Raw genomic sequence first — 23,611 nt, 5'->3', positions numbered from 1 at the left:
GGAGGGTAGCGGAAATGATATTCTGCTCTCGTTCGCAGAGCAGATAGGCATTGCTAGAACAAATCACTTTGACTTGCCGGGTCGAGCACCAGCCCGTGCAATCAAGTTAAGCGAGGCGGTATGCCACCGTGCGTGATTCCAACTGCCATCCAACATCAAGCAGCGTTAGCCAGAGACAGCAGTGGTAAAATGCATTTTTCCACCGCTAGAGACAAGCAACTCGGGCACAATGTCCCTAACATTGTCATGTCATAAGGATGTCGTGCTGAAGCGTGAAGCTAGACGGTCCAAAATGGCAGCACGCGGCTCCTATTTGGGGCCAGAGGCCGTAGCTCAAAACCAAACTCTGAAGTTGAGTTGCTCGCAAGAAACACAGGCATGTCAAGCCTTTCTCCCGTCTGAGAGGTTCCTCTTTTGCAACCGGAGGCGCGACTATTTCAGTTGTTGATGTTGTGGAATCAATTGGCAATTGGTTGAGAGAGAAGGCAAAAAGAAGAAGAAGCAGAGAGAAAGCAAAGTCGAGGAGGAAGCGAAAGAAAGATGGAGAGAGAAAAAAAAAAGAGGCAAACGTCAGGGAGCGATGTCAAGCTGCCTCGACGAGCACCTCGCTGCAAAAATAAATCCTTCAAGTAGTTAGCAAAACGAGTAAGTAGAGGTAAGGGAGGAAGCACAAGAAAAGGTCTGAGGTTCCGATGCCACACACCGGAAACAAGTTAATGGTAAAAAACACAAATGGACACGATGCCTGGTACGGCACAATTATGGCTTGTCTGCAGAAACAAATGACGACAAATACACGGACTGACTGACTGTCTTGATGTCTTGACGATACACAATGTCGTACTCACGATCAAAGTGAGTACCAGAATGGACGGATACAAGAGAGAATAAAAGGAAAAAAAAAAAAAAAGCGCACAGCGTCTATACACATAGATACACCAGAGAAACGCCACACTCAAGGGCAGACTCGGGCTTAATGTGTTGCATCAACACTGGCCAGCGGGCTGGTAGACCGTGCTGCATCGTCCTCAACCTCAGCAAGAGGAAGGAGGCTGTCCCGCCGCGACTTGAGCGACTTGCGAGCAGACACAATGGCACCGACCACCACCGCAAAGACACCGAGAACAGTGGCGGCAATAAGGAGGGGCGAGCCGGTTTCACCAGCCACCGCTGAAGCTGCACCCGTGAAAGACTCGAGGCCCAGGATGGAACGGCGGCGGTTGGCTACGCAGACGCGCTTGTAGTTGCCGGTACCCACGCCCGTGTAGCCCGAGGGGCACGATGCCAAGCACTCGCCATCAAGCAGGTATTGCTGGTTACGGCACTTGGTGCACTCACCAGCCACGCCGTTGACCAAAGAGCAGGTGTGGCAGTTGCTGCTGCAAGTGCAAGGCAGTCCCGTAACCGAGGCAACACTGTCGTCGCAAACCTCAACGCCGTCGAAGCTGGCGGGAGTGGTGGGAGGCACCTCGCAGTAGCGGCGGAAATTGCCAGAGCCTTGTGGGATGGTGCCAGCAGGGCACGAGTCAGCACAGGTGCCATCGGGTTGCAGATAGGCGGCGTTCTTGCAAAAGTGGCAAGTGTCCGCGGCGCCATTGGTCCAGTCGCACGTGTGGCAATCGCCCGAGCAAGAGCACGGGGAGCCGGTGACATTGGTGATGGTGTTCTGGCAAACCTCGTCGGCCACGGGCTCGGCGCAATAGCGGCGGAAGTTGCCCGAACCCATGGGGGTAGTGCCGCGGGGGCAACCGCTATCGCAGGTGCCATCGGGCTGAAGATAGGCAGCGTTCTTGCAGAACTCGCACTCGCCGGGTTGGCCGTTGATCCAGGCACACGTGTGGCAGTCACCAGGGCAGCGGCAGCTGGTGCCTGTCACGTCCGTGACAAAGTTGAGGCAGCGCTCCTCGGTAACGGTGGGAACCTCGCAGTAGCGGCGGAAGTTGCCACTGCCCTTGGGAATACTGCCCGTGGGGCATGAGTCGCCACAGACGCCGTTGGGCATGAGGTAGGCAGCGTTCTTGCAGAAGTGGCAGGCTCCAGGCGCTCCGTCGTTCCAGTCACAAGTGTGGCAGTCTCCGGGGCACGAGCAGCGCTCGTTGGTGTTGCGCGTGTAAAAGTTTTCGCACACGTCATCGGGCTCGGCCACGCTCACGATAGCCCGCAGGGCAGCGCTCGTAGCAGCTACCATCGAGCAGGTAATGCTGGTTCTTGCACTTCTCGCACGAGCCGGCAACAACGGCAAAACCGTCCCAGGCGCACGTGTGGCAGTTGGTCTCGGCGTCCTCGCACCAGCAAGGCTGGGTGGTGCCAGAGACGGTGCGAGCAGCACAGGTACCGGGCTGGCCGGAACCGCCACCGGTGGTGGGAGAGGCAGTGGTAGAGGGGGTGTCGATGCAAACGCGCGAGACAAGATCGTCGCGGACGGCCTCATTGAGGTTAGCAAAGTCGGCAACAGTGATGACGTTGTCGGCTGAGCCAGCAATGACCTCAAGCTGAGTCTCATCAATCTGATCCGTGATACCAATGGCCATGACCTGGGCGCCAGTGGCGCGAAGGGCCTGGGCAGCCGACTCAACCACCGAGGGCGATTCTTGGGACACGCCATCAGTGATAAAGTAAACCACCACCTCACCGCCACGGTAGCCGGCACTGGCTTGCAAGAGGTTGGTGCGGATGGAGTCGAGGGCATTGCCCGTGGCGGTACCCCAGTTCTCGTTGACGGGATAGTTGAAGTTGGCAACGGCATTCTGGACCTGGGCAGCAGAGGTGTAGTCGTCAAAGTCAAACTGTGGGAGGGCCTCGGCGTGGAACATCATACCGGCAACGCGAATGGCAGCCAATCCCACATCGAGCTGAGAGACGGCGCTAATCACAAACTGCTGGGCCAGGTTGAAGTTGGCCTGACCGACCGAGCCCGAGGCGTCGAGGACGAAGAGCACGTCAACCTGACGGAAGTTGCAGAAACCGCCAGTGGGCGCCACGGTCGTGCCAGGGCGAGTGGTTGTGGAGCTTGTGGTAGTGAGGGGGCGGGTGGTGGTGGTGGTGGTGGTGGTGGGGACACGCGTGGTGGTGGTGGTGGTGGTGGTGGTGGGCACGGGGGTGGTTGTGGGGATCTGGCCGGAAGGACCGCTGAAGAACTTGGGCGGCATCATGGGAGGGCGGGGCAAGCGCGGGGGAAGGAAGCTGCGCGGGGAAGTGCAGACAGCGAGGCCACCCTGGCAGGTGATGGCCACGTCGGGGTTGAAGAAGCTCTCAAAGGCATCGAGGGTGGCTGGCGCAAAGAGATCGCGGGTTGGAGCACCGGTCGGGAGGGTCGTAGCCGTATGCCTCGTACACAATCTCGGTCATACCGGCACCAAAGAACGCGCCGGGGGCGTAGTTGGAATCGTAGGTCCAGCCGCTGCCGGTGGCAAAGCTGGCTGACGGGGCGCTCCAGTGAGCTTGGACAGAGACCGAGTTGACGGGCAGCGTCAGCTCCATGTCAGGTGGGCAGGTAAAGCGCTTGCCAATACATTCGCCGTTACCCGAGCACACATCCTCCATCTATCACACACCATGGCGAGAGGCGGACTCTGAGGTTCCGGGATGCACTGTTCTTCCGCATGGAAGTGAGATCAAGCCAAGGGCGCATGTGCACGTACCGTGTTGTCGTTATGATCATCGCAGGGAGTGCCAAAGGCCAGAGGACGGGGCGCCAAGCAGACGCCGTCAACGCATTCCGAATCTGTTCATGAGCAGAAAAAGACTGGGTAAGTGTGCGACAAACGCCGTGCGCCCCCCACCCCCATCGAAGGTGGGGGAGGAAGTTGACGAGGGAGGGGCGAGGGGGACATTTCATGCCTCCAGACTCACCTTGGAAGCACTGTCCAGGGGCGCGAGGGCAGTCAATCATGGCGCAAATGTCCTCACGAGGAGGAGGGGTGCGCATGACGGTCGGGGGTCGGTTGGGCATGCAGCTGCAGGTGGAGAGGTCGGAAAAGCCACCAAAGGCAAAGGGGAAGGTGTCGGTGGCAACCGTGGCCGCGGCCAAGGTGGCCAACAGCACGGCGCGAATCATGATGATGGGCCGGATGCTTTTTGCTCTGGAGAATATGGGCAGTCACAGGCGAAAAAAAATGGAAAGAGCTAATGGGGATGTGGGAGGGGTTGCTTCAGGTTGGCACTGCCAAATCAAAAGGAGGAGGAAGGCCGCGGTCGAGCTGTGGGTGTAGTGAGGCAAGTGGTGTGTGGAGGGAAGAGCAAGCTGGCCGACGGGTGCTGCTCGAGAGGGTCACCCAGAAAATTGAGAGAGTAGAGTAGTTGAGACGAGATGTTGGGCGGCAGGCAATGGCAGGGGGGAGGGGGCCCAGTGGTGAGCGTAACACGATAGGTGTGGTAGACACAGGCAGTTCTGAGCATGTGGGCCGTGTGTGTGGCCTTTGGAGAATTTATAACAATGGTCAAAGTATGCGCATTCCTGCGGGCACAGGGACTGACCGAAAGGACGTTAGGCGGACGAGGCTCAGGTCCGTTGGCAGCTCAAGCTGGCCCGAGTAGCCAGCTCGACTCGTGGAAAAAGCAAGTCGAGAATTGGATTGGTAAGGTCTGGTCAGTTTTGGCAGAGCAGCAGCAGGGCTGCGAGTGCTTGTTGTGGAAGCAATCGGTCCTAGGAGATGGTGTTTAGTCAGGACCCAACACGGGAGAAGAAGAAGAGGAAGAGGGAGAGGAAGAGGAAGCAGAAGAAAAGGCTGGCGGTGGCTGCGATTCTTGCTCAACGTCAACGAGAACGGATGGCTGTGGTGTAATACATGTACAGTTTGGTCCGGTGTGTGGTGCCCTTCCAGCAAAGGGGGGTGGGGGCTGATCCTCGTGCCTGCGATCAAAACGTACCTGTGGTGTTTTGTCAATCCCCCACCCGTGCGCCACACACACCAACGGAAAACAATGGGACAGGTCAATGGAATGCATGCACTTGGCAGAGGCGGACGATTGGGAAGAACGTCCTCTTCACATCCACCCGCACAGCGCATTACATGCATGCATGCAACTTTCAGGCGAGCGGTCGTCAAAGTTGTCCGCAGAGATGATGGTGGCAGTGCGGGTTTGGCTGCTCAAGTGTGTGTGAGAACGTTGGACTTTCTGAAGCTGCTTGGTATGCCTTCTTGGATCCCAACTTTTGACAGCGGTCAACTGGGGGTCAGGTTCGAAGAGATGATGCGGCACCATTGGCTGGTCAGTGAGGGTGGGATGTTTTGAACCTGTTTGCTATGACATGGCCCGCTTAACGACGTTTGTGGGGTTATCGAGCCAGCACGAGCCGACACACAGGCTCTTTGGAAGTGACGTCCTGCCTTTGTCCTTCTTTCAGTGTCGCTGCGGTGGCTTGTTCCCCCTTGTCTGCTGCATGTTGATGTACACGTTGACACAGGCCGGTATGTCTTGTGCCTGCCTCAAAGTTTTGAATTGCCTTTTCAGAGCCGAATCACGGGGCAACCCAATGCCCGCATCAATGTCACAGGCATTCCAACGCTTTCGGGGCTTTGAAAGCGAACACCCCTTTTTTGTTTTCCAACCAGCGAGCAACTGGCACGAGGAGGTCGCACGCTTTACCCTAAGAACTGGCAAGACGTTTGACATTACAAATTGGTTGCATGCATGTTGAATAGGGCGGTTCAACTGCCCGACCGCGTACCCACGATTACACACTGCCCAAGGAACGAAAGCAAGGCACCCCCCAAGGTTGAGGAAGGTGAAGGCTCTTCGTCAGCCCCAACCAGATCTCACCTGGAAGAAAGAGGTCAAGAGAGAGAGAGGTCAAGAGAGAGAGAGGTCAAGAGAGAGAGAGAGGTCAAGAGAGAGAGAGAGAGCGCAGCAGCAGCAGCAACAGTATCCTCAATGATTGCAAAATTGCGTTCCAAAAAGTCCCTGACATCTCATAATTTCCCCCGTGCCCCCCCCCACCCCCGCTCCTCCCCTGGTCCCTTTTGTTCCCTTGCATCTCATGAGCGACTTGTAACCGCCCGCTGGCATTTGGGTCATTTGCGACGTGCCACAGTCACGCTCAAGCACACTCATGTCCATTCTTTCTCCTGCGCATATTCTGCCTCATTCTCTCCCCCACCTCTAGTCCACGCATAGCTTCCGCACGCTGCATGCTTTCAAAGTGCATACCAGGCAAAGCTATTGCGACGCATTCGTGTATGCATGCTGTTTCCAACCGCGTCGCATGGCAGCACCGCCCTTTCCGGGGGTTCGGCCCCGGGCGAGGCGCGCCGTTACAGCCGCTGGTGATTCCGTTGACCCTGCCTTGGATAGCAGACCTCCTTTTGTGACCGAGCCCTCGGCCTCGCACACTCAAGGCTGGCCTGCAACTGCTGTAGCATCTGCCACGACGTTTGTCAAAGCCCCACCCGCTTCCCACAATGCCGCAGCCACCCCACACCGTGCGAGTTGGCTGCATCGTCGCCTTGACCGTCACCACCACCACCACCACCACGATGCCTTTAGTCATCGTCCCTCGTCTCGCTCATCAGCTTCACCGCCCATCCTCGCGCCCGCTTCCGTCATTCGCATGCATCCATCATCTCATCCAGTCAATCCCACCACCGTTCGCATTCACCGTTACCGGTCCGACCGCGACTCCGACTCGGATTCTGACCTTGAGCGCGGCGCCACCTCCACCTCGCATCCAGCTGCTGACCGCTGTGCATCCTCAAGCACGAGTGTCTCTTCCTGCCTTCCACCCTCACGTTCAGCTGCGGGTCGTCGCCGCCGAAAGGTACGGGCATCGGCGAGTCACTCTCCCGGTGCGCACAACCGTTCTAGCCCGCCACAAGTTGAAGACTGGTGCCAGAGTCACGACAAGACCCACCATAACCACGGGGTCTCAGTGGCCAACCAACTACCGCGGCCCACGGTGACCTTGCAGCCTGCAGCCGTCTCGCCCATTCCCGGTCGAGAGCCGGCCGCCCCTGCCACTGCCCCTCTGCAGCCGCGTGCCAGTCGCCGCTGCGGCCTAGACGCGCACCACTGCACCGCCAGCCCTAGCCTCCCGGCTGCTTGTAAACCATCCGTCGACAGCGCCCCACTTCCATCACCCCCGACCATGGCTAACCGAGACGCTATTTACGACTCGCACAACGCTCTTCCGCGTCCACAGTCGGCAGCCGCGCCGCTGGGCCCAGGCGCTATCATGGCACATCGTGACGGCACCAGCGTCTCACCTCCATCCTCAGCGCGCCTCAGCCGCCGTTGTAGTAGCAAAGCTGGCCTTGGCGCTATCGCGGAAACGGGCCGCGCCCGCTCGGCGTTTGTCAGTGGCTCGCGGCGTACCAGTACTGCTAGCCTGGAGGTCAGCCTTCACCACATTTGTTTGCGGCGCAACCACAAGCGATTTGGCCTCGGCGTCAAAACATATGGTAGTGGCGAAGAGACGCAGCATTGTCTGCAGATTGATCCTGACGTGGACCTGCAGCTCATCTGTGGCTCTCACCAGCCCCATAACGGCGATGTCTTGGTGACCCTCAACGGCGAGAACGTCGAACAGCTCTCCCACGATGTGGTTGTTCGCATGCTCAAGCACTCGGAACACGTCCTACATTTGACCGTTCGACCAGCTAGCTCAACTGCCCTCCCTCCCAACGGTCCGCGCGCCATTTCACGGCGCGCCTCAGCCGTCCTGTTGGAATCCGTCTCCTCGCCAACCTTGCTGCCGGTCGTTGCCACCCCTACATCGGGCTCGCCGCCCTCGACGCCCTCAACTGCCTCGCATGCGGCTCTCTTGAATCCAGACACGAGGTCCCATCCCGCTCCCTCGAACTCGGAGACTACTCGCCGTGAGAGTTTGTCCAATAGCGGCACTCCGCCTCTACCCGAGTCACGCCGCCCTGTGCGCGAAGCTGTCTTCAGTGTCGCCACCACTGGCGCTGGTGCTGCCATCTTTCGCATGCGCGGCGCTCAGCTCCCCGACACACTCTCGGCTCGCTTGCAGCACTTGCTCAAACAGGTCAACGTTTTGCGCACTTGTGCCAGCCGCTATCACGCCATGCGCCGTGTCCACGAGTTCTACCTTACACGCGACTTTCAGCATCCCCTCTTTCTCTTGGCCTTTGTGCGCTTTGTCCAATGTCTGGCCCTTGAGGGACTGAGCCCCATCGTGCCCATGAACATCCAGAGCGCATTTGCCCGAAACCCGACTCCTTTGGATGCTGGATTTGTCCCACCCGTCTCCATCCTTAAGCAGCCCCGCCCTGCCGCCGCCCGGTACGTCTCTTGACTGCATTTGACTTTGGCATGTTGACGCTGGTCCTCATAAAAGCTCTGACTCACGTGGTCTGCCTGCTGGATCTTCGCGGCGAATGTCGTTGATGCCATGCTTGGAACAGGACGGGGGAATGGTTTGGCATGCGCTTGCAAGCCGATGACGTCCTGTTGGTGGATGTCCCGGGAGCGGTTGCCAGCGCCGTCACGCACATTATGCAGGACCTCGTCGACAAGCTGTATCCGCTGATTGAGCCCGGGTACGATTCACCGAGCCACCCAAAGCGCGCGCGTCGATGACACCTTGCTCGCGCTTACCCTCTCTTCCTCTCTCTCTCTCTCCCCTGCCTCCAATTGTCCATATCTGCGGATCCCGGTTGTTTCTCAACCCATAGGCAGGAAATCAGTGTGACTCATCGATCACACTGGCCGACGATTGAGATCTTTGATTTGTCCCGCATCAAGGAACTACGTGCCCCCTTACATGGGGCTGGCCGCGAAGGCCCATACCAATCCGTGCTGGCTTTTCTTCAAAACGAACTGGACATTCTGGTGGAGGAGCTGTGCTCCCTTGGCTGGCGTGTCTTCCTGGATTACCAGCAGGAGGAAGCCAGGATTCTGATTTGCACTCGGGCGAGCAGCCGGGCGTCCACGGCTTCAGTCTAATGAGGGCGCATTTTCTTTCTTTTTTTCGCATGGACTTCATTCTTGTTACCACTGGTGAGCGCCACCATGAGCTTGCGCTGCCATCTGTCTTGCATCTCCCGTGCACGAGCACGAGGGGGCTTGTGGAATTCTCAAATGTCCACGCCCGCCCCATAAAAGTTGTCACCTTGTCATAATTTCATACATGCCATGCCGTCTTCTCTTGCTGTCTGCTTCGCGGTCCATCAAAATTCATGTCTCGCTCCCCTTTGATCAATCTGCGCCCTTCCCGCCCCCTCCTGTCGACCCCACTTCCACCCTGTCCATGTTCCTGTGGGTTGACAGTCCATGCCCGACCGGGCCTCCCCGAACCAACATCAAGTCAAAGGCTCGGTCGTTGTCATCCTTTTTTTTTTTTTTTTTTTTTCTTCTCTCCTCTCTCTCGTACGGCGATTTCCATTGTGTGCTCCGTACTGGTGGTCGCGACCGCAACACGCATCGCCCAGAAGTAGCAGCTATCGCAAGGCACAATCTTTTGGGGTCGGGCGGGGAGCATGGCCACGAGCTCACCGGCTCCAGGAGTGCGGCCGCAGCGGTCTGGGGCTCACTCGACTGGCCAGCATCGCGTGGCAGCTAGCCAGATGCAGTCTACCCTGGCCGAGCTCTACGACGATGTGCAGCATATCCTTTCAGATGCGCCAGGTACACAGGGAGCTGACACGCCGGCTATCTCCGCTTCGGCTCGCCTCCATGCCAGTCGCGCCCCTCCAGCCCAGTCATCCCCGATGGCCAAGAGTGGCATGGCAGCGGCAGAAGCAACGGCGGAAGCTACCCCGCGGGTGGCTTCTGCTGGCTCAAGCTCAAGCTCAAGCGCTGTCCCTGCCTATGGTCCGGGTAATCGACGTTACGGATTTGTGCCCACGGCCTGTCAGTTTTGTCTGCAGACCGAGCACAAGGTTGAGCGCCTGCGCGTGTGTGCAAACTGCAAGTCCATCTCCTACTGCTCTGTGGCACACCAGCGCGCCGACTGGCCTTTTCACAAAAAGATCTGCAAAGCCAAGTGCAGCATTTACGACGAGAAAGCCTTAGTAGCACAGGCTGAGCGCGCCCAGAACGTTGACGAGTGGTGTCGCTCTCGCGTTGCCATCATCAACGGTCTGCAAATGATACAGGACATTATGCAGGAGACCCTGCTCAACCCCGTGGAGCTGGAAATGATTACTTTTGCTCGGCACTGTGCCGTCTGCTACGAGACAAAGCGCGACCGGCTCTTTGACTGCAAGCACTGTCGCATGGTGAGCTACTGCTCCGCAGAACATCAGCAGCAACATCTTGTTGCCCACCAGCGCGACTGTCCACGCTGGCTCTTTGCCCTTCACTGCCTCCAAGCGAAGCGGGTACGTTAGAATAGCCGTGCCCCGTGCATGTGCGGGCGCTCAGGTTGCATTCTCTCGCGTTCCACGTCGCCAATATCGCCACTCATGCTGCCCGACCCGGCTCTTGCTCTTGCTCTACCCGTGGGGTCATGCGCGGGCCTCACGTGGATGTTCTCAAACGCTGGCCCTTTTGAAATCGCACCCGCATTAGCGCCACGACCTACCGCCAATATGGCTCTCGCCCTTGGTATGCCAGTCGTACCAGCCATTGCCCTTGACCTGGGAGGGCTACCTGGGATTGCGGGCCGCGCCTACCTTGCCTGGTCCAGAGCTGGCTCTGGTTACCGATGCCCTCAGCGGGACCGCTTCAATCATTTATGCTCTTGAGAGGTGCGCCAATGGCTCACCGACAATCGCTAGCTGCCCGCAAACTGCTCAAGCCATTCTCTCGAGGCAACTGATTGTGGTGGTCAACACAGGATGGCTTTTGTTGAGGACGGCACTGTCAAAACCATCAACCAGATGAAATCTCTAGTCATACACATCCTCAACACTGACCGCAATGAGGTGCGAGTCCTTGCTGGCAGATGCTCAACCCTCTTGTTCTTGCTTTCCTTTGAGAGCGAAGCGGAGCACGCGCAATGTTCTCTTGACAGCCCGTCTGATCCTTGCCGCCCGACGTGCTGGGTCACGCCGCGCCGCGACATGTATAGCTAATCTCCATCACCAAGCACGAGGAGATTTTACATTTTTTCCCCGCTTTAGAGAGCCTCACTGTCACAGTCATTGGTCGTGATTTGAAATGCGACATTGATGTATGTGGCCGCTCGCTATTCTTGGATGGGGTTGACTCACCTGTCAAAAAAGTTAGGGTCGCTTCCAGCCTCTGGAATAGGTCTCATGACAGCTGATTGACTTTTTACCTGCGCCGACAGATGATCGCGACAGAAGAGCTGGTGTGCGACACCTGCCTGCACTTGAGTCGCAAGCTGACCTTTGCCGTCTATCCTGGAACCTATCCCGAGTTTCAAGAGGCCTGGCGCAATGATTATCCTGGCGGCAAAACCCCGCATGTGCGTACTGAGGGCGTCTTCATGTTGGGGTGCGGATCTTATGGACTCTTACAAGTCGAATGCCTCACCCCCCAAAAAAATGGGCTTGTGTGTGGCTGGCTGCTTTGTTTCCCCCCTTTTCTATTTCTTGATAGCTGGCGGTTGCCTTTGATTCGCGACTTTTCGGGCCGTGGGAACAAGGAAGCGAAGACTACGTGACAGACACCATCACACATCTTTTGGACCATGGCGTACCCACGCTCGTGACGGGCCGATATCGTCGATGCATCACGGCACAGCATGACGCCTTGCGCAAGGGGGATGCCCGATTTGTCCTACCCGTGCAGGCCAACCCCTTTGCCGGACTCGTACCGCATCGCATCGCCGACCTGCATCATGCTGGTGGCGAGGTCCTAGACCACACCAATCAGTTCCTGGCTGCCTTTGCGGGTCGGCAGTGTCTGGGCACGAAAAGCGGGCCTGCAACGCCAACCCCCGTCGACACGTCCGTCGACTATGCCTCTTGCTATCGCTTGCTCGTACAGACGGGGGACCGTGCTCGACCAGGCATGCACCGTGAGCGATGGCCTGTCGACATGGCCTCCTCCGTGGCTAGTGGGAAAGTCAGCAGGGAAGAACGCCCAAGTGCCGACGCGGCTGAGCCGCCTGTTTAATTCAAGTGCTACTCGAATTGCGCGAATAAATGAAATGCTCTTTTGTGGCTGAGGCCCAGTTGTTGAAAACATGCTGGGGGACGTCCGGCCACTCAATTGTTGACCAAAGGAGAGATGTTGCTTCTATTTGAATGCTGGCCCTTTGACGCCACTGCGTGAGCGGTGTCGATTCATGTACAAAACGCAGAGCTTCAGAACTGTGGAGGGACCAGGTTCAGCAGCCAGGGGGCCAGGAGAGCTGCTTGCCTCCCATAACGTGCAAATGCAGGTGGTACACTGATTGGCAGCCGTTGGCTCCATTGTTGACCACAACGCGGTAACCGGCGTCTAGCTTTTGCTCCTCAGCCACCTTGGCGGCAGTCAACATGAGGTGTCCCAGTAGCTGAGCAGCGCAGGGCCATGGGTGCACGGTGCACGGGTCGTTGAGCGGCGAAATGACAGTTCAGGCGACGCAAAAAGAAGAACTTTGGTGTTGAAGCAAGGGGGTCAAGGTAGTCTGCCAATAAGAAATGAGCACCATACCTCGGCTTGCTCTGGCTGGGCCTTTGACAGCATTTCAATGGGCGTCTTGGGAATGACAAGGAAGTGGGTAGGGGCCTGAGGGCTGACATCGTTGAAAGCTAGACAGCGTTCATCTTCATAAATGATATCCGCAGGGATTTCGCGGCGAATGATCTTGCCAAAGATGGTGTCACCGCCCTCCACTGCGAGGGGCGCAGTCACGCGTGAGCCACAAAGGCGAAGATGCACAGAGGAAGAGCGAAGATGCACAGGAGAAGAACGAAGATGCACAGAGGAAGAGCAAAGATACACAGGGGAAGAGCTCGAATTGACTAGCAGGGGCATTGCCGACCGTGGGATTGGGCAGCCGTCTGGGCCTTTTGTGCTTCGTCAGACATGGTGCGGGTGGTGGCACGGGGCACGAGGTTACGTGCACACAACGATTGTTGTCCAACACGTCGAGCCAGCTGTCGCAACATTGGCAGGGAAGCCTATCGTCGGGTTGAGCGACGTCGAGGTCAGTTGGAGCCCTATTGAAGAACCTACATCGTCGTTGTCTTCCCGAGGGGTCTCCAGTCACGAGAGGAGCACATGGCTCCAGCAGATCCCTGCCTTGACTTGAAGTCCCTGCCTCCTCTCAGCGCCCGCCGCCCTCGCCATTCCCTCACTGACACTGAGATGGGAAGATGGGGGGACGGGCCGTCAACTCACCAAAACACCACTGTCAACAACAACCAAAAAAAAAATTTACAACAGTGCTAGAGAGAGACAGAGAGAGAGAGAGAGAGTGTGTGTGTGGGTTTGAGAAAGAGAAAGAGAGAGTTTTGAGAGAGAGAGAGAGTTTTGAGAGAGAGAAGTTGAAGCTGAGGGAGTTTGAGAGATAGTTTGAGCGAGTGTTTGAGAGAGAGTTTGAGAGATAGTTTGAGCGAGAGTCTGAGAGAGTTTTTGAGAGAGAGAAGTTGAAGGAGAGAGAGGGTTTGAGAGAGAAGTAGAGTTTGAGAGAGAGTTTGAGAGAGAGTTTGAGAGAGATCAAACTTGCGTGCGGTCTTCCCTCGCCCTCATTCTCGTTCTCGTCCTCGCCCTCGTCCTTGCCTTTGGTTGGGAGGAGGGGTAGCCAGTGCCAGTGCCTTTGCTGGGTGGGGGGCGATTTGGCAGCTTTTGATTTGGGTCGCTGCGTTACCTAGCCAGGCCCGCCTGGTGAGAGTGTGGCGAGGCTGGCGGTACGGCCCCGCCTTGTGGAGCGAGCTGACCATCACCACTATGGCGGATCTGGCCATCCTTAGCCTGCAAGAAACGGCAGAGCTTTTGGACAAGGTGGGCACATGCCAAAAAACCCAGGATTCAAAGGCCATGTCTCAGGTTCTTACGACTTCTGGCATCTTGCTAGGCGGCCAAGCTACCCTTGGCCAAGCTCCAGCAAGAGATGAGCTCGCACACGGCCAAATGCATCATCTTCTCCCCTCGACCAGGTTTGGGCCGTTTTTCCGAAAAATTCCTCAAGGATCACACGGGGGACACTCTGGTGGTTGCACTTGCATCCCCACCTCTCTATGCCATACCTCATGAGCCCCCTTTTCTTTTGAATAGCGTCAGCACCGCCCGGACACTGGAAGAAGCTGGTCATGGCCGCGCAGGCAGCCTTTGACAACGAAGGCGCAGAACGCATGCGCCGTGCTTTACAGGTTGGCCTTTCTTATCTGAGCTTGCTCATGTGGCTTTTACAGCCCAAACACACCTGGTTGGCCACGATACAGTGATGTGGCCCCGCTGGGCGCCGCCCGCATACGGCTGCGTCAGGAAGCCTCGGACATTACCATCTTTCTGCCTCGCGCTCACCCCTCGGTCGTGGGTGTAGGGCGAGGTGATGCTGCTGCGAGATGGAGCTGCCACGCCTTGCGAGAGCGCACCATCCTTCTCTGAAACCCCGCATGTCACAGCTGCCACTGAGACCACCGAGGTGCCTACCATGCTCTCCGTGCCAACGCCCGTGGTGGACTCGTCCGTCATGATTGCAGAGCCAGCCAAAGTGACAACGAGTGACTCTAGTATGGCCGACAAGTCTGGCGAGGTTGGCGATTGTCCTGCCAAGTCGGCAAGCCTGCGCCCCTGCTTGCACCGAGGCTGATGGCTGCCCTCAATTTCATGATGTCATACGTTTTTCGGCCATCGGGTAACCCCCCCTTTCCCAGGTGACTTCTTCCACGGCCAATGGTGCAAATCACATGACGACACCGGATACAGCTGAGAGCCTACTGCAGGGCCTAAAGAGCCACCTCAGGGGTGAGATCCCGCATGTCCTGTACACTCTTTGTTCGTCTTGAATTCGCTTCCGCAGTCTCATGCAGCTGATCGAATCCCCGTTCTTGTCTTGCCAGAACTGACCAGCGATCATTCGTGTACCGTTGCCGTGCTTCGCGTAAATCCTGCCAATGGGCTCGGCCGCTCATTACGCCCGGGTTACCTACCACCAAAGTCCAGGATATCTGATCTCGTTCCTTTGTGTGTTGGCACGCCCGATAGGGTATGCGCACTGAGCAGCTATGTCATTACCTCAAGGACCGCGAACTGGCCGATGTTCGACATCTCGAATCGTATGTGCAGCCTCACCCTCGTGAGCACGCTGTCGAGTACCTGTGTGCACTCATCCAAGCGCCAAACGCTTCAACCAGATTGGCAGAAAGACTCTTATGGATGCAACAACAAGAGGTTGCACCGGGCCATCTTCGCAAGATCAGCTTGGCTTGCCGGCAAGCCCTCGCACAACGGACCGTTCCTCTGTTCTGAGATGCGAGGCCACGGTAGCCCGATGCTTGGGATTATTTTAGAGAACCCAGAATGAGAGACAGACATCGACAAAAAAAAAACCAAAAACCTCATCACATCAAAAGTTGAACAAAAGAAATCGAATGCTAGATGCATGCATGCACACACACACACACACACACACACACACACACACACACACACACACACACACACACACACACACACACATACACATCAAAATACACGTCCGCGCAAGATTTGATGCGTATTTTCCTCGCCGTTTTCACAGCAGACCAGCTCAAACCCAAGCTGTCCAAGCGTACGGTTCAGCTTTGGGTCGATATGTCGGCCACAGCCCCAACAAACACGCCGCCACACGCAGGTGCACAGTCAGACTTGAGCGTTGGCTCACATCGGTCCGCACCAGCCGCCTGGACGCCAGGGTCCATGCCTGCCCGTTCCGTCGCCTTACCCATGCCGGGCCATAATGTGACGGCGCGATGGCACTTGGGGGGTCACATGACGTCCTCTCATGCTGGACCGATTGCATCGCCGGCCAGTACTAGCACGGCCACTACTGCGGCATGGCCGGCCCATCTGATCCTCGGCACCGAAGCTCGCCTCTCGCCTGCAACCTTCAGAACAGCCCAGGCACAAGCACCGGTCCCGCAGTTCCAAAGGGGCTCGTTTCAAGGTCCACACATCGTCTCCGGCGTAAATAATGGGCAGGTTCCCGGTGCTGCGATGTCATCAGCACCCTCACAACGGCGTCGAATCTGTCGTCGCTACTTCACTGGTGACCGGGTAAGCCCTGGTGTTCATGATTTCTTGATCCAACAACGTATACGTTTGGCCGTACTACTGTATCGAACCCGAGGCGTCGCCCACGATGCATCATCGTCGCGTCCTGGCTTTCACACTTGCAGGTTTATGTGGTCTTGGAGAAGATGGACTCAATTCTGGAATGTGAGGTCGTCACGGTCCCTGAAGACAATAATCGCAGCTGGTACACTGTGAGGTTGGTTGCCCTATTCAACTGCAATGAGCGCCAGCAAGGCGCTTTTCCAGTTGGGTGGATCCTGTTTGTTGATGAGAAAGCGTTGCCCTGCCCCCTCATTTTGATGTTCTTTTTAAAAAACAAAGACGCTTGGACCGACCTGGCAACTCAGCAGCCCATGGTGCAAGTGCAGATCGCCACCCCTCAATCTTCAAAGTGCGGGCTCATCAGATGCAAGCAGCATATGACGTGCACAACCAACGTCTTCTGGCCACCAAACGGCTGCTTTCCAGCTTGACATGTGCGTTCCAAAGTTCGACAAGACTTATTTTGCTAGCTGTACGCCTGGGGTTGTCTGGGCCTGTTCAGGCTATCAGGCTCGGCTCATACTCGTTACATATCCCTCAAAATAGACCGGGCGGCGCAGTCCGAGGCTCAGCGCATCACCATGATGGCCTGGGCCGAGAACAATGCCAGACGCACGGGCGTTTTGACTGCTCCGTCGCCGTCTGCAGTGGCGGATCCAGTCGAACGTCCAGCCAAGCGGGTGCATCATCAACCCATTGCGCCATCAGCCACGCCCGAGCGCATCGTGCCACCACTGCCCCCGACCTCTCCTGAAGTTGGAGGCCTGGCATCGTTGCTGACTCACAAACGGGCCCATCCCGTGACCCTCACCAAAGCCGCGCTCTATGGTCTTCCCAGCTCGGTATTTGCACCGACTGAGCCGGTTGCAGCCCAATCCGAGGTTGGCAGCGCGAACCAATCCCACACATGCACATCTTTAGCTCGACCACGAGCCCAGCACCCTGCCAAACAATCCGAGCGCAGACCAAGCAAGGAAACTTCAATCAAATCTCATCCTGTTGACGGAGGAACAGCTACATCGGGCCGCTTCGTCTGGCATGAGACCTTGTTTCAAAAGCATCTGGCCCCGCGACTCTTTCTGCAGCTTCTGCAAACAATAGCCCAGTACACAACCTTATACCTGGAGGTGCGTACCACATCTGGCAACGAGAACGATGGACTTTTATGCTCACGATACTGCATTCGTCACGCATGGTAGCTCGACCCAACACCGACTAGAGTGAGTGGTATTGTCGGTGCGCTATGTGCAGCAGAGGCGGTCATAGCGGAGCAGCACTTTTTTCTCGGGGTTGAGGACCTGTTGACTGCGTGTGGTGTGGGGTTGGTGCCATGTGACTCTCGCTCTTTGGTCGCAAATCAACGTGCTCACATCTCACCATCAAGCTGTATCCTCATCGCTGATGATTGTGTGCACAACCATGGCGATTCGTAGACGACCATTTGAAGTTGCCCAAAGTTTGTTTCAAGCACTGCCCACCCTGCATCGTCAGATCTTCAGACGCCCCGATTCGGCGCTGTTTTTTCGAGAGCTCGCATCGCAAATGCTCGCTGACTTGACCCAGGAACAAGAAGAAGAGGAAGCCCTACCGCAGCAACAGGGCAGCGCACGATGGCGCGCAACGCAAAACGCGGCATTGGCCGCTGCACGTGCCTTGCGCAAAGAGCCGACTCAGCCGCCAACTGAAGCTACCAACTCCTCGCGTCAGCAAGAGGCGCAGCCCGTCGTTTCGGCCCAACCTCAGCAGCAGCAGCCGGGCCCAGCATCAATGCGCCACACGGACAGAAATGCTCCAAAGACTGAGCACCAACGGCGCCTGCAGCGGGCGGCCAAACGCGCTGCTAACCGCGCTGCTAACCGCGCTGCGCTCTCTGCATCATCCGCCTCTGCATCGTCACAGCCCCCTCACGCTGACGCGAAGAGTAGGACGCATGCAAATCAATAAAAATTTCAATCTTCCCTATGAGGGCGAAAACGAATCGTCAAACCAAAAAGTTGTTCAAAACTCGAAAACCATTTGTTGCCATTTTTCCAAAGGCTGGCGTTTAGGTGTTCAAGGTCTGTCGGCAGAGGTGCGTGATCCGCGGCACGTCATTCAGCGGCTGGTGCTGGTGCTGGTGCTGGTGCTGGTGCTGGCGTGGAAGGGGTAGAAAGAGGGAGTGGGAGCGAGAGGGGCAGCAGAGCCATCACCGTTTCGTGGCCACCGGCTGGCATTTGTCTTCCAAGGCCCTTGATGTGCTGCGTGCTGAACCCTCCTCGTGTTGATGTATTAGGGTTCGACATGACGATTCTACAAGCAGCCTGTCGGCGGCAGCCGCGGCTGTCGGCGGCAGTGTCCGGAAGGGGCTTGCGTGGCATACAAGCGCGCTCCAAAACGTACATTGCCGGCATTGGCATCGAGACAGTGACGCGGCAACAAGACAAAACACTGGAAGGCATGGGCAGCGCTGCTATCAACCAGGCCGTGTCGCACGCGAAGCTCGATCCCAAGCAAGTTCGCGCTCTCTTTGTTGGCAACATGATGTCAGGCATGCTCTCCCATCAGCAGCACCTCGGCCCGTTGCTTGCCAATGCTGCGGGCCTCGAGCGCGCAGAGGCTGCCACCGCCGAGGTAAGAGGGCTTTGCGCTTCTGATGCTAGCGCTTTATCATTATTGATCGCCGGTCCTTCGTTTTTTTTTTTTTTTTTTTTTTTTGTGGCACACACGCCACCACCACCACCTGGTAGGCCTGTTGTGGGGCGGGTGGTGCAGCATTGCGCTGGGGCTACATGGCCATTGAGAGCGGTGAAGTGGATGTGGCTGTGGTGGCTGGTGTTGAGCTGATGACACATTGCGACCGTGACATGGTCACAAAAGCGTAAGTTGCGTTCTTTGAGCAGCATGTGGTGGCGTGAAGTACATTGACAAATCCGTTGTATCGCTTTGCCCTGTCTTGTCCTGTTCTGGATTCCCCTTCACGCCTTCTTTCTCGATATCTTTGGTGCTAGGCTGGCAACGGCATCCTACTGGCCCGCAGAGGGCGCCGAGGGCGAAACATTCGTCTCTCTGAATGGGGCGGTTATGCGCGAGTACATGCGTCGCTACAATCGTCGCCACGAGGAATTCGCCCCATTTGCCATGGTGGCTCACAGCAATGCCAGTCTTTCTTCTCATGCTGTGTTTCGCCACAAATCACTGGACCGGGAGACTTACGAGCAGGCCCAAGTCATTACCGATCCCATTCAGGTAACGTGATGGCAACGGTAACACTCACTGCATATGCTCAACTTGCTGCAGCATATGGCCACGCCGCGCGCAGGGCACACTCTGCGAGTGTGCTTTGGATTGACACTTGCACTCAACTGGCATTGATGTTCGCCCCCCTCCAGCTATTTGACGCCTCGCCCACCTGCGACGGCGCTGCGGCCGTGGTCTTGGTGTCGGATCGGGCGCTTGATGCCCTGGATGCCTCGGTCCGCCAACAACTGGTCGAAGTTCGCTCCAGCGCAGCAGCCATCGGTTCGTGCAGCCAACCCCAGACTTCCGGCCACAACAGCAAGTTGTACTTGCCTTTCCCTGCTAAGCATACCATGTTTTGGGTGGACGTGTAGATCAATTGGCCATTGCCAAGCGCCCAGACCTTTTGGCGCTGCGCGCCGTCCAACAGTCGGCCGAAGACGTGAGTCAACTCTCATTGATCTTGAGCCGCATAACTTGAGCTCATGACGAGTGTATAACCTCTGTCTTGACACACCAGCGGTGACTGGTTGACCGGGTTCATGTTGGATCACGCGCTCTCTGATCAACTGCCTTTCGGTGGACTCTAGAGCTTCCGCAAGGCCGGTGTGACCGTCAGTGATGTCGACATTTTTGAAATTCACGATGCCTATACCATTATGGCCGCTTGCTCGCTCGAGGTGCGTGTTTGGCTGGTGCTGTTTTGTCTCAATTGGCATCAGCTCTCAAAAGCCTTGTTCTGCCTTGCGCAGAATATTGGGGTTGTGCCTCCCGGCACGGTCTTGGATCTGGCTGCAGATGGCGGCCTGAACCTGACGGGCAGTACACCCATCGCCACATTTGGTGGTCTAAAAGCTCGCGGGCATCCGGTAGGGGCTCGCCCGCATAGTGTCGCTGTGGGAAACACTTCCTGGACTCATTTCGCGTACGGCTGGCCTTCGTGATGTGTGTGTGGCCGTCCTGCAGGTCGGCGCTACGGGCGTGTATCAGGCTGCGGAAATGTTCTTGCAGCTCACTGACGCCGCTGGTCCAAACCAAGTCAGCGAGCCTGAGGTTTGTGTCATGTTGGCTCGACAGTCGTCTGAATGCCCCTTTTCGGCAATCGTGCGAGAGCGATTCTTCTTCATCACTGACGTGCGTTGACAACACAATTTGCCCACTTTCAGGTGGCCTTTATTCAAAACGTGGGCGGTACCGGCTCGAGTGTGTTTGCACATGTGCTCACACGCGCTTAGAAGCGCTAGCTTGTTTGGTCTTGCTCCCAGTTTGCAACCGACGCCCTCGTACATGCCAGTGACAAATAATCGGAATCTGATGTCTTTTCGCAACCATTGACCTGTGTGCTCTCTGGTTATCCTGGTGTTCACGGAAGGCAGCCCTCCCACAAACAAACAAAGACAGGCAAAGCTTGGTCAAGAAAAAAAGGCTGACACTTGACCGTTACTTTTTTTTTTTTTTGTCTCGTTTTCGTTTTTTTGGGTCGCTTTTGTGGGCCATCATGATCATCTGGGAGTACTGATCTCGACCGGCACGGCGGCCATAATTTTTGCGCAAAAAGTGGCGGGGTGGCCTATGCAAGAAGCCAATTGTTTTAATGATTATAGCTCAAAATGGGTCGACGACGCCATATTCAAGCGGCAGCTGAGCGCCTGCGCCGTTTGCAAGGGTTACTCCGAGATTTGGGTCGGGAATGCCCGTGCATCGTGGTGGCAGGTCCCGATACCTCCGACCCGGCCACCTGGCTGCCGGCCGACGAAATGACACAATTGTACATCTGGTACGTACATTCTCAGAAGCCGTGGCTGGGGCTGTGGTGAGGCCGCATTCATATACATCTCTCCCCGTTCGCAGGCTCTTGGGGGATGATTTGCCGGTGGCGCGTTCCATCATGTTTGTGCTCCCCGAAGCCATTCATGTTTTGAGTTCGCCCTCCAAGCTCGGCTACTTTGCACCATTGCTAGCAGAGGATACCAACTGGCAAGGTTCCTCACGCGACGAGCTGCCGACAATCATCAACGACATACGACGCAAGCATCTCAAAGCCTATGGCGTTGAGCGCATGGCCACAGGGGAGTTACTACGCGACAACCAAAGCCTGCAGGCCGTCGCGCAGGTCATGAGCCAGCAGGGGCTGCTGCTTGACGTGTGGCCAACCGCCGTGCAGTCGAGTATTGGCGTGCTGGACTCAGCACAGCTGAAGAATATCCGCAGCATCGAACATAGAATGCATGCCGCTTTGGAGGTTGGTTCTCAAACCTACGGTCATGGCCCCACTTTTCCTGTTGGACTGGCCCGGCCGCTTTGCTTGTGGCTTACATTTGCTCATGTGATCACACATTTGTAGAAAACTGCCGCAAACGCCCGGCGGGACTGGGCCGATGAAATGCCGCTCTCACGCCAGGCCTTGAAGAGCCAAGTTTGCGAGCTCGTAAAAGCGCAGGTGTGCGTTGCTCCTCAAGTCGATAGGCGTTGGATGTGGTGCTAGTTGAGCTGTGACTGATGACAAGCATTGTGCGCTGGCCGTCGCAAATAGTTTGGCAGCGAGCCAGTCTATAATTTGACTGTGGATGTCCACGATGACGGCGATTGCTTCGCCCTGGAACAAAGTCGGGTACTAGCGGGCCGTATCAACCCACATCACGCGACGCGTCGATCCGATCGCCTTCGTGAGGGGAGTATTACATACGAGGTGTCCTTTTACGCGCGAGGTAGGGATGTGGTCTTTCTCCATCATGCCTGTACTGGTACCGCCCATTGCATCGGTCCAAGCTGGATGCTAACATGGGCTGCCTCGAGAGCCTGATTGTTACTATGCGACCTGGCCAGTTCACAAGGATTGCGTCCGCCTGTGCTCAGGGCGCAGTCACTCGCGTGTGGCTACACAAGTATTCTCCCCTACCGCCCGCCACCAGGAAGTGATGGACTGTGTTGAAGCAATGCGCTCGCTGCTGCTCAAGCTGCTCGTGCCTCATCGACCCGCGAGGTGATACTTGCCAGCTGTGCTGAGCTACGCCCCTAACGCTAGCATGGGCTGACGGTGAACAACTCATGGTTCAGGTGGTGGCTTTTGTCTTCCTTGAGGGGCCTTACAGCGGCATTTATGCTTCCGTGTTGGAGTTGGTGGAGCGTCAGGCGTCTTGGCTGGCCCCCTTTCTCTTGCAAAGCCTTGGTTCAAGTCCCGAGCTTGACTTTCACATTACTGCTGACTCCAAGTGCGATCAACCCCGGCATTGGTTGTGGCGCTGTACTTGAACAGTTACCGTTTATGTGCTCAAGCTGCCGCCTTGCTGTGCTCATTCTTCGTATCGGGCGGTGTACAGGCAGCTTGTGCCGTCGGCAGGCAGCCTCTGCTTAACCTTGGGTTTTGCCAACGTGGTCTTGGCTCCTGATTTACCCACGACGACGCTGGTCTACTCAGTGCATTGCTTGCTTGATTCTAACCAGGCACCCATGCAGCGGTATACCCCCATTATCCCACGGTTAGTTGCTCAGCCAGCACGCGCCCGCGCCAAACGCTGCTACTTTTTCTCATCTGATCGAATATCATGTTCAGCTGGGCGCTTGGCAAGCCACCTTGGCTGAACAAACGATGCCACGAGAGCAGACATACCCCTCATCAGCTTCCAACCGACGTGCTGGAGCGCATATTCCGCCGACTTGACGCATGCAGCCTGGCCCGGGCCGCACAGGTGTGTAGGAAGGAAGAAAGGGGAGAGGGGCGGGGAGAGAGAGAGAGAGAAGGAGAAGGAGGAGGAAGAAGAAGAAGAAGAAGAAGAAGAAGAAGAAGAAGAAGAAGAAGAAGAGAGGAGCATGGTATATTGAATCCTCATGTGGTGTTTGCTTGCGTCAGGTCTGCCGCCGCTGGCGCGATGTCCGCTGGCGCCTGTTAGACATGGGTGAGTGCTTGCAAGGCTGGTGGATGGGAATGATCGTGCGACTGCAACCCCCCTCAACATTTTCTGACATAATATTAGGGGCTGTGCGGCACCAGATTGCGTGGGAGAAGCGCCTCTTTGTCGACGGCACCGATCTCAGTCGTCGCGGTGGGTCAACTGAAGCTTTGGCTGTTTCTTTGAAGGCTTGATGACACCGACTGTTCAAATCGTTCTTGTACTTTATTATTTTTGCATCAGCTCACTCGGTTCGCCTTTATCACCCTCCGTGCCGGGGTCTTTTGACACGGAGATGCAGGATTGAAACAGCGCACCGCCTTTCTTGGCGTGTCTGATACATTTGTGCCTCTGCAGCAGAACACCCGGCGTCGTCTTGCTGTTCTGAA

The 23,611-nt window shown here is 56.7% G+C and overlaps 5 protein-coding genes across 5 annotated transcripts; 3 read left to right on the top strand and 2 right to left on the bottom strand.

Moving 5' to 3' along the window:
* Nucleotides 1–973: 973 nt before the first annotated feature.
* Nucleotides 974–4,057, bottom strand: MONBRDRAFT_23588 (uncharacterized protein; the record flags this gene model as incomplete). The annotated part of the gene is made up of 5 exons (XM_001743685.1): nucleotides 974–2,181; nucleotides 2,336–3,271; nucleotides 3,351–3,543; nucleotides 3,642–3,724; nucleotides 3,853–4,057. 5 exons carry the CDS (start codon nucleotides 4,055–4,057, stop codon nucleotides 974–976), a joined length of 2,625 nt encoding a protein of 874 aa, XP_001743737.1.
* Nucleotides 4,058–6,205: 2,148 nt separating this feature from the next.
* MONBRDRAFT_6442 (uncharacterized protein) lies at nucleotides 6,206–8,254 on the top strand (the record flags this gene model as incomplete). The annotated part of the gene is made up of 1 exon (XM_001743932.1): nucleotides 6,206–8,254. One exon carries the CDS (start codon nucleotides 6,206–6,208, stop codon nucleotides 8,252–8,254), a length of 2,049 nt encoding a protein of 682 aa, XP_001743984.1.
* Nucleotides 8,255–9,437: 1,183 nt separating this feature from the next.
* Nucleotides 9,438–11,985, top strand: MONBRDRAFT_6441 (uncharacterized protein; the record flags this gene model as incomplete). The annotated part of the gene is made up of 3 exons (XM_001743931.1): nucleotides 9,438–10,280; nucleotides 11,195–11,332; nucleotides 11,467–11,985. 3 exons carry the CDS (start codon nucleotides 9,438–9,440, stop codon nucleotides 11,983–11,985), a joined length of 1,500 nt encoding a protein of 499 aa, XP_001743983.1.
* Nucleotides 11,986–12,199: 214 nt separating this feature from the next.
* Nucleotides 12,200–12,884, bottom strand: MONBRDRAFT_23586 (uncharacterized protein; the record flags this gene model as incomplete). Its single annotated transcript, XM_001743684.1, has 3 exons — nucleotides 12,200–12,367; nucleotides 12,508–12,689; nucleotides 12,839–12,884. 3 exons carry the CDS (start codon nucleotides 12,882–12,884, stop codon nucleotides 12,200–12,202), a joined length of 396 nt encoding a protein of 131 aa, XP_001743736.1.
* Nucleotides 12,885–13,746: 862 nt separating this feature from the next.
* MONBRDRAFT_36228 (uncharacterized protein) lies at nucleotides 13,747–20,658 on the top strand (the record flags this gene model as incomplete). The annotated part of the gene is made up of 18 exons (XM_001743930.1): nucleotides 13,747–13,800; nucleotides 13,874–13,955; nucleotides 14,074–14,168; nucleotides 14,342–14,554; nucleotides 14,676–14,766; nucleotides 15,542–16,056; nucleotides 16,179–16,270; nucleotides 16,619–17,243; nucleotides 17,608–18,037; nucleotides 18,389–18,726; nucleotides 18,843–18,973; nucleotides 19,104–19,341; nucleotides 19,485–19,614; nucleotides 19,707–19,774; nucleotides 19,923–20,012; nucleotides 20,085–20,201; nucleotides 20,299–20,385; nucleotides 20,499–20,658. The coding sequence occupies 18 exons, from the start codon at nucleotides 13,747–13,749 to the stop codon at nucleotides 20,565–20,567; spliced, it is 3,465 nt and encodes a 1,154-aa protein (XP_001743982.1). The 3' UTR covers nucleotides 20,568–20,658.
* Nucleotides 20,659–23,611: the final 2,953 nt, after the last annotated feature.

Source organism: Monosiga brevicollis, genomic scaffold (assembly GCF_000002865.3).
Source record: "Monosiga brevicollis MX1 MONBRscaffold_4 genomic scaffold, whole genome shotgun sequence".
In the NCBI taxonomy this organism is placed as follows: domain Eukaryota; class Choanoflagellata; order Craspedida; family Salpingoecidae; genus Monosiga; species Monosiga brevicollis.
The sequence above is the reverse complement of the archived record's forward strand: the minus strand, read 5'-3'. Positions and strand labels throughout refer to the sequence as shown.